General features: G+C 35.7%; 1 protein-coding gene across 1 annotated transcript; it reads right to left on the bottom strand.

Annotated features, from left to right (window-relative positions):
• Positions 1 to 767: 767 nt before the first annotated feature.
• LOC121366265 (putative GPI-anchored protein pfl2) lies at positions 768 to 1,339 on the bottom strand (the record flags this gene model as incomplete). The annotated part of the gene is made up of 1 exon (XM_041490776.1): positions 768 to 1,339. A coding segment is annotated over one exon (572 nt), but the record flags the coding sequence as incomplete, so codon positions are not given.
• Positions 1,340 to 9,935: the final 8,596 nt, after the last annotated feature.

Below are 9,935 nucleotides of genomic sequence, written 5' to 3'. Positions count from 1 at the left end.
TATCTTAAGTGCATAACTACTTTATACACTTTAGTTGATATTAGCGTCAAGATCACTTCGTGGAACAGGACCCTGGACAAAACTTCCTTCTTGCACCGCCACAAAGAGGACTGCCGCTCTTAGATTAGTAAATTTGGTATCTTGTCTTTACCTGTGATGTTCTCAGTTCTGGAACAGCACATATTACCTGCAGTGATGTTGATTAGCATTTAGAAAATATATTTTTTTCCATCTTCCATCTACTGTTCCACGACATGTTTACAGGAGACCGAGGTACGTCATATCTTGTGTGGTGGAATTGCATATAAAAGACATCTTGCTGCTAATTTTCTAACCTATCTTGGACAGAACTCTTTGGCGAAGTTAGCGGTTCTGCCCACAACAGACGTGCCACAAGAGGCGTCCCAGTAATGTTTCATACCCATACCACACTATGATTTCCTATGTGGCGGTAACGGGTTTTCCATAATTATTCGTTACACTAATGGCCTTGATATAATTTATGCTATCTTGTCTGTGGGAAAGCGTATTTATAGCGATTTCTAAAAAACACAAACCTAAAAAGCGATAATAAAATTTACGACAGCGGGTTTTTTCTCTGCATCTCTAGGCTAAGTGTAGCAAATACAATATGTTAACCTTAGTAGTACAACGACCGTTTATCCTTCCAACACCTATGAGAGTCCGGGATAGTTCAACCATGCCAGCTAATGTTCCTATTATATTGGTATGTGTATTTGCAAAAATGCATATAAAAGACTCTTTACCAAAAGATAGCCCAGACGCCGACACCAGGTGAACAAATGTCGACGTAGCACCCCGAGTATTCAGAAGGTTTGATACTTCATTTAGATTGGGCGTGGTGCTAGGAGTATTCAGAAGATTTGACGCTTCATTTAGATTGGGCGTGGTGCTAGGAGTATTCAGAAGGTTTGACGCTTCATTTAGACTGGGCGTGGTGCTAGGAGTATTCAGAAGGTTTGACGCTTCATTTAGACTGGGCATGGTGCTAGGAGTATTCAGAAGGTTTGACGCTTCATTTAGACTGGGCATGGTGCTAGGAGTATTCAGAAGGTTTGACGCTTCATTTAGACTGGGCATCGTGCTAGGAGTATTCAGAAGGTTTGACGCTTCATTTAGACTGGGCATCGTGCTAGGAGTATTCAGAAGGTTTGAAGCTTCATTTAGATTGGGCGTGGTGCTAGGAGTATTCAGAAGGTTTGACGCTTCATTTAGACTGGGCGTGGTGCTAGGAGTATTCAGAAGGTTTGACGCTTCATTTAGACTGGGCGTGGTGCTAGGAGTATTCAGAAGGTTTGACGCTTCATTTAGACTGCATCTAGAAATGAGAAGCCTATATATGGCGATTTCATATTACTTGTGTAAACCTTTGGACCATGAGTCACAATTACCAAACAGACTTGGGTAAATGATGTGCTGGGGTGTCATTAAACAACCATGGCATTCGTGTTGCTTTGATTGATTTCAACTTATTTTCGTGCTTATATCCAATTAAGATTCAAGCACGCTGTCCTCGGCACACACCTCAGCTCTCTGGGCTGTCTGTCCAGGACAGTGGGTTAGTTGTTAGTTGGTTAGTGGTTAGTGAGAGAGAAGAGGGTGTAGTGGCCTTACACCTACCCATTGAGCCCTTAAGAACTCACTCTGGGTTGGAGCCGGTACCGGGCTGCGAACCCTGTACCTACCAGCCTGTAGTCCGATGGTTTAACCACTGCGCCACCGAGGCTTTGAGCTGGAGATTGTTCCACATCCCCGCGGATAGTGTTATGTAACCTTTGGGAGTATTTTAAGAGCTACTTAAAACCCAAGCTCAATGTAGCAGAACTCATTCAGTGGTGGCAACTGTGTGAACGCAGTTGTTTTCTTGTACGCCAACATAGCTTTATCTAGTTTCCCTTTGGCAGATAGTTCGATGCCATACACATATTTCTACGCAAAGAATCTAAAAGCTTTTTTTTTTCTCAGACATTGTAGCAAAGATGAGCGATATTTCCTATATTTTGTCGATAAAAGGATGTTCATACTGTGCGTGAAATGTTCAAAGGGTGTATGTGTGTGTTCATGCGCGCGTGTATGTGTGTGCTGTGGTGTGTGTGTTGTGGTGTGTGTGTCCACAGTTTGGGACTTTTTTTTTTTTTTTTTTTTTTTTTTTTTTTTTAAATTTATTGTCCCCTGACACAAGTATGATAGAGTCAGGGTTGGGGGCCCTGATTTCACTACCTTACATCCATGTTATAAGTACATATGAACATTATTTATATATATAATATAGTGTAATTAGAATCAATATAATAATATTAATAAGCAAGAATACATGAAAACATGAAGTTCACTAATATGTGGGGTTAACAGTGAAGATAGAGGTAGAGGAAAGATTTGAAGGAAATGGTAAAGGGAGAAAAGAGAAGGTAAGGAAGGAAGAAGGAAAGAAAGAAAGAGTGAATTAAATACTTTAATTTCGAAAGAGAAAACATATTTGTATTGAAATACCTCTAGAACACTGTATTGCCATGTCTTGTTTCTAGGTATCTGGACCAAGGTGCCCAATATTCCTCAAATTCTTGAAATTTACAATTTTTTAGAAGTATATATTTTTCAATTTCTATTTTATCTTTTAAAATATTTTAAAAAAGCATATATGTTAGGTCCATGTTTCTGCATTTTAGATCTATATATATAGTATTTAACATTGATAATGAGCCAATTAATAAATACCATCTTGCTTTTTTCCCTCTTTATGATTCCAAACAAGACTGTCTGTTTATCGAGTTGTGTATGTTCGCCTTTGTCCTGAATCCATTGTTCAATTTCCTTCCATAAAAGAAAGACTTTAGAGCAGTCATAGAACAAATGCTCCAATGTTTCTGGTTGTCTATGAAAAAATCGCAAACATTTGATTCTATGTATTTTATTTTATATAAGAACGTGTTTGTCGTGATTATTCGATGTAGAATTCTATATTGAAACCACTGTAAAGTTGTATCTTTTAAACATATAAATGGTAAATTATATACTTTTTCCCACTCCTGTAATGATAGTATGAAACCTAAATTGTAATATTTTCTTTGGGAAGTTGGCACTATGGTGGATTTGTTTAAAATATTATACATTTCTTTGCACCCTTTTGTAGTTTTAAAAAATAACTCCAATTTAAAAGGAAATATAGGATTTAAGGTGTTAACCTGTTGGTTGTTGATACTTGACAATGTGCAATGCATAAAGGTTTTAACTGCTTTGATTAAAGATGCATGTTCTAAGAAGTTTGAATGTATGTGAAATTTAAATCTAAATGTTTCATAGGTTAAAAATCTACCATGTTCATCCATTAAATCTTGAATAAATATAACTCCATTTTTAATATAGTTTTCATAATATATAGGTTTGTGGTCAATAGTTATTTTACTATTAAACCAAATATTAATTCTAATTATTTCATTTTTACATTCGGGAATTAGTTTTTGTTGAATTAGCCACCAACTATGTAAAACATTTTCCCAGAAAGAGTTACTTATTTTATTTTATTTTTATTTTGATAAAATAATCCCCACACGTAATAAGTTTTTGCACAGATAATTTTGTAGTAACTTCAATTTTTTTTTTTCCATTTTGCGTTAGTTGAAAATAGTCTGCTAATCCAGGTGGATTTTAAAGCTGTCATAAAATTCAAGATATTTAGCATTTTAAGGCCACCATTTGAGTAACTTTGAGTTAAAACTTCACGTTTTATTCTGTCTGGTTTATTTTGCCAGATAAAGTTAAAAAACATTTTATCTATTTGTTTTATCATTTTGTCTGGTGGGTTAGGCAGTGAAATTAGTAAGTGTGTTAATTTGGGAATAATTAAGGATTTTAAAACAACTATTCTACCGAACACAGTCAGTTTTCTTGTTGTCCAAAGTTTTATTAAATTTTATATTTCATTAATTTTTATTTCATAATTAATTGTAGTAATTTGTTTCAGGTCAACTGAAAATTTTATTCCTAACAATTCAAAATGTTCTGCACCCCATTCTAATTTCCATCTTACTTGATGATAAACCTCTTTTGAGAACTTTTTACTGCCTATCCAAATGACTTTCGATTTCGAATAGTTTATCTTCAAACCAGAAGCATTAGCATACACATCTAGGATTTTTAAGGTATTCTCAAGGGATTTGGGAGATCCATCTAGAATAAAGGTTGTGTCATCTGCATATTGAGATAAGAGGAATTCCTCTCCACTAATTTTCAAACCATTTATATTTTTAGAATTTCTGATTCATATTGCGAGGATTTCTGCACATATAATAAAAAATATATGGTGAGAGAGGGTCACCTTGTCTACATCCACGTTCTAAGTTGAAGCTTTCTGATAAAAATCCATTTTGAAGTACTCTTGAAGTTGAATTGTTATAGAGGGTTTTTATCCAGTTTTTAATAGATATTTTACAATTAAACAATTCCAACGCTGTTTCGATAAATTTCCAAGAAAGAGAGTCAAATGCCTTTTCGAAATCTATTAATAATAACATACCAGGTGTATTTCGTTCTTCTGTGTACTGCAATATATCGTATATTAATCTTATATTTTCCCCAATATATCTACCTTTTATGAAACCAGTTTGATCACTTGCAATAAGTTTGTCTAATACATTTTTTATTCGATTTGCTATGCATCCTGATGCAATCTTGTATGTACAATTCAACAGAGTAATTGGCCTCCAATTCTTGAGAAATTGTTTTGGTTTATTTGGCTTTGGGATACAAGTGATCACGCCTAGCTTTTGAGTATTTGACATTTCGCTTATACTGTAACTGTAATTAATTGACCGTATAATAAAATAATCAATATCGTTCCAGAACATTTTGAAAAACTCTGCTGTAAACCCATCTGAACCAGGGCTTTTGTCATTTTTCATATTTTTGAGAAAAGCTAATGCTTCAGAATAACTAATTTCACCTTCAAGTTCTTCTGCTTCATCATTACTGAGTTTGTTAAAATTGATATGCGTTATAGTTTCCATAAAGTGATCGTCAATTTGCTTATTTCTTTCGGAGTAGAGAGTTTGGTAAAATCGTTTTGTTTCTTCTAAGATATCTTTTTGATTGGTTATTATTTGTCCATTACCTAACTCTATTCTAGAAATTAGCTTACTAGTATAGTTCCGTGATTCCATGTTACAAAAGTATTTAGTAGGTTTTTCTCCTTCTTCGATCCATTTCGCTCTTGATCTGACAAATTTGCCTTTTAATGTGTTTTTTTCTTAATTCTATTAATTCGTTTCGTTTTTGTTCTAATATTTCTGAGTTAATTTGGTTTTCATCTTCTTCTAATTGTTTAATTTCTTCAGTTAATTTAGTCTCTAGTATATTTTCTGTTTTCTTTTTAAAAACTGAATATGATATTGTTTTCCCTCGTATTTCCATTAACAGAATTTCTAGAAAGAGCTGATCATTAATGGTCAATTGAATATTTTTGTTAGGAATATTGCTAATGTTCTCTAAATTATAAATAGGTACGGCATACTGACTTTTGATATCTCTAACTGTCTCTTAATGACATTAATATAGTTTTTATCTCTTAGTAACAAGTTATTAAATTTCCACAACCCTCTACCTCTTTGGAAATGACAGAACTTTAATTGAAGTACTACACCAGAATGATCAGATCGATAACTACTTTCAAACATTACCATGTTTACGTTAGCCATTAGATTTTCAGATAAAAGATAAAGATAAGTGGATTTTTTTTAGTCCAAGTATACTTCCTCAAGTTAGGGTGTAGTTCTCTGAATGGGTCTTTAAAACCAAATTTCTCAAAATGTTCTAATATACATTCTCTGGCTCTTGGGTTATTTATATGTATATAGTTTCTAGTGTCCAAATCATGATTTAATGCTATATTAAAGTCTCCACAAATAATGAAGTTTTCATTTTGAAAATCTTCTATATGGTCAAAAATATTTTTATAAAAATTGGGACTATCTTCGTTTGGTCCATAGATATTTACAAGTGTAATCCTCTCTCCTTCTATAGTTATATCTATTATTATGAAATTACCTGCATGGTCAGATTTCATTTTATGCATTTCATATTCAAAAGTATTATTAAACAAAATAGCCACGCCCCTAGAATTCCCTAAATATGAACTAAATAAACATGTATATCCCCACTGAGTTTGAATATATGGCTCTAGTTCAGAAATGAAATGTGTATCATGTAGACAATAAATATGAAATTGTTTTTGCTTGAAATAATTAAACACATCTCTTCTTTTCTCTGGATTTCCCAAACCTTGACAATTAACTGTAATAATTTGCAATAACGCCATTACTAAGTTCATAAAGCTGATATGTATATGTTCTATGACAACGTACATGATTGATAAACAAGACATTATTTAACTCAATAACCTTACTAACAATGTAGGTTTCAAAGTAATAACAGCAGCATGCCAGAACTAGAGGTACAAATTTGTTTATGATAGAGAAGATAAAGTGTAACAATAAGTATAAGGACAAAGTCAGCGTTAAGAAATGTAAAAAATAACCCATAGGTCAAAGGTCACGAGTCCCTTGCCCCAGACCTTTTACAATTAAAAAAAAAAAAACCCCAAAACCCCCCCAAATATATATATATATATATATATATATATATATATTTTAAACAGTTTGGGACTTAGTTGGGGTTTTCTTTGTAGCAATTTGGAAAATGATCTTAATTTGTAAACTTACACATACATTGTATATAAAATCATGTATTACTGGTCATCGGTGTTGGGTTCGTATCCCGGTGCCAGCTTCCGCTACATAGTTCAGGCTCACCAACTAGTATACAGAGTCCAGATAGCTGAGAGAGAGAGAGAGAGAGAGAGAGAGAGAGAGAGAGAGAGAGAGAGAGAGAGAGAGAGAGAGAGAGAGAGAGAGAGAGAGAGAGAGAGAGAGAGTTATATCAGCTCATGTTAAACGATGAGAGATATACAAATTAAGCATTTTAATTTTGAAGTATTCTTCCATTAGTATTAGTAGATAATGTATGACTCCTGTGAAACAGAGACACCAGACATAAACTGGTAATCACAGACATACTACACTGCCCTACATCAGTTAACATTTAGAGCTGAAACAAGACAGGACACTGTATCTAGTATGGCTGAGACAATACCCTGCTGTTTGTAGCTGTAATCTCGACCGGGGTCTGCTCTATCAAGTGCTTTCCTCTCAAGAACAGGGAGGAATATCCTTGTACAAACGCAAACTGGAACCCGCCAACTGAATCTGTGCAATCGAATCTGCCCTTGTTTTCAGAGACATCTAATGTGGTTTGTGCCAGAGATCGATGGTGAGAGCCCAGTTCGACACAAGCGTTGTTTACCGAGAGCGGGGCATTCTGGGAGTCTCCGGGGCAGACGACCCCCCCCCCCCCCCCACCCCCACCCCGTTGAAGCAGACTGTCAGTCGTGGGGAATCTAACATCTCCCCGCGCCGTGAAGCGCCAGTCACGACTTTGATTACACAGAGATGGTAAACACTCACAAACAAACACAACAACCAACTTCAGCAGACATGGTTTTATATCAAATGAAAGTTCAGAGGATAACTCTTAGATAAAATAAAAAAACCCTACAACATGTGTACCACTTGCCTAATGCAAACATCTAGTCTCATGTAAAGACTTGTATCTAGATTACAGAAGTATTGTACGTTAGAAAAACCAAACTTCACCTTTTGTGAAACCAAAGTCACACACAATGTACGTTTTAAATATATAAGTTTACTTAATATTTGTATAGAATAGAACGGTGCAATGTGGGACTGAATGTTAATACTGTGGGAATGACTATTGGTGACATGGTTAACGTCCTGACACAAAGGATGAGCGTTTTTGTTGCTGTAACTATTTACTACTATTGATGTGATCCATTGTCTTTCCCCATCAGTGTATGTTTTCTAAATGGTGCTGTGATTGTAATTCAATGTCCCTGTCTATCGTTATCACTGTATTCATCTCTCTCTCTCTCTCTCTCTCTCTCTCTCTCTCTCTCTCTCTCTCTCTCTCTCTCTCTCTCTCTCTCTCTCTCTCTCTCTCTCTCTCTCTCGTTCAATATGCTATTTCTACCGATCTGTTATGGGAGTGTGTCACAAAAGGACGTGATTTGACTTACTAACTTGCTTTTCTATGGATTGATAAATTCAAGGAGATGTCATTTGTGATTCTTTCTCCTTCTCTCTTCATTGTTCTCCTCTAATCACTAACCTTATAATTATGTAGTCGGTTCTTACTTCTGTACTTTTCAACCTTTTGCGAATTTTCTACTAGGTCTAATATTTATACACTAATTATATTGTAGGAGAATTTTCTTACTATTTCTGTTCATTTTGCATCCAAACTGGAAAGAGATTCTAGCTCTTCATGGCTTATTTGTTCGATTCACAAAACACCCACTTTTTCTCTCACTTGGTCATTCGTTTCCCCCCGTCTCTCTCTCTCTCTCTCTCTCTCTCTCTCTGTCTGTTTGTCTCTGTCTCTCTGTCTGTCTGTCTGTATCTCTGTCTCTGTCTGTCTGTCTCTGTCTCACTCTCTCTGTCTGTCTTTGTCTCTCTCTCTCTCTGTCTGTCTCTGTCTCTCTCTCACTCACTCTCTCTCTCTCTCTCTCTCTCTCTCTCTCTCTCTCTCTCTCCTCTCTCTCTCTCTCTCTCTCTCTCTCTCTCTCTGTATGTATGTATCTATCTATCTATCTATCTATGTATTGATGTATGTACGTATGTATGTATGTATGTATGTATGTATGTATGTATATATATATATATATATATATATATATATCGTTGCTTGTTTTTAATTCCGTCGTTCTGTTAATCTTTACTTTATTAGGTGTTGTGTGAATTTATTCTAAGTGAATATATGTGTTAGGTCGAAATAAGGATCGTTAAAAAAATAAAATAAATAAACGAATTTGTGAACTGTGTTATTCCCAGACCGATGGCAACGTATATAACAAAAATTCTCAAACCAGTTTCATAATTTACATGCTATCGTGCTGTCTTTGAGAGAGTGTGATAATTTCTTTGTTTTGCACACGTTAAAACCAATCAGTTTTAAAAGAAACACGTCATTAAACTAACAGAAACGACTGCCTAGTCTGTGGTCCATATATTATCTCAATAGGTCGGCTGACAGAGAGATAGATAACTACTTTAACGTGCTCATATACCACTAGGGTTTCGAACACGCCCATCCAGAGTCCGACCTCCGATAAGATCGGTGGCCTGACTCGGGATAGGGGGAGGGGGAGGGTAGAGTTGGAAATGGGCAGAATTAAAAAAATAATAATAATAAAGTTACAAGCCAAAAATAAAAAGAATTGACTGCTCGGCCGAATATTTATATAATTCAGAGCATTTTAGAAGGACAGTCCAAAATAAAATAGCAGAAAGAAGAGAGGATCGGACTATTTAATAATATTTTTAAAAAGAAGTAATTTCGACATAAACTTTTGAACGCAGATCTAAAAGTTTAAAGTACGATCGATATGTCCACGAGAGTGGCCTCGTTAAGGCCGTTAGGGTGCACAGCTTATAGAGACGAGATGGGTTGCATCCAGTCAAGAAACCCCCTAGATTGATACTCATTAGACGTTGAAGGTGTAGTGCTGTGCTGAAATACAGATCTTGAGAAGTCGGATCCGTCTGAACGAGAAGAGTATCAGACTAGGGTATAGTCCAGTCGTCATGGGTTGGTATAGTGGTGCGGACGGGCCCGACTCCGGAGGATACGAGATGGTATCACTATAAAGCAAAGTCTAGAAAAGAGTAGTAGGGGCCGACCCCGCTTCCTATTTCTTCTTAGAATGGGGCGGTCAATCTTCCAGTGCTGCTAGGACAGGCCCGGACATGTAGAGACTAAATGCGAACAACCGTGGCGTTCTGCAGAAT

Source organism: Gigantopelta aegis, unplaced genomic scaffold, assembly GCF_016097555.1.
Source record: "Gigantopelta aegis isolate Gae_Host unplaced genomic scaffold, Gae_host_genome ctg5140_pilon_pilon, whole genome shotgun sequence".
In the NCBI taxonomy this organism is placed as follows: Eukaryota; Metazoa; Mollusca; class Gastropoda; order Neomphalida; family Peltospiridae; genus Gigantopelta; species Gigantopelta aegis.
Note: the sequence above shows the minus strand (reverse complement) of the source record. Positions and strands in the feature narration are given on the sequence as shown.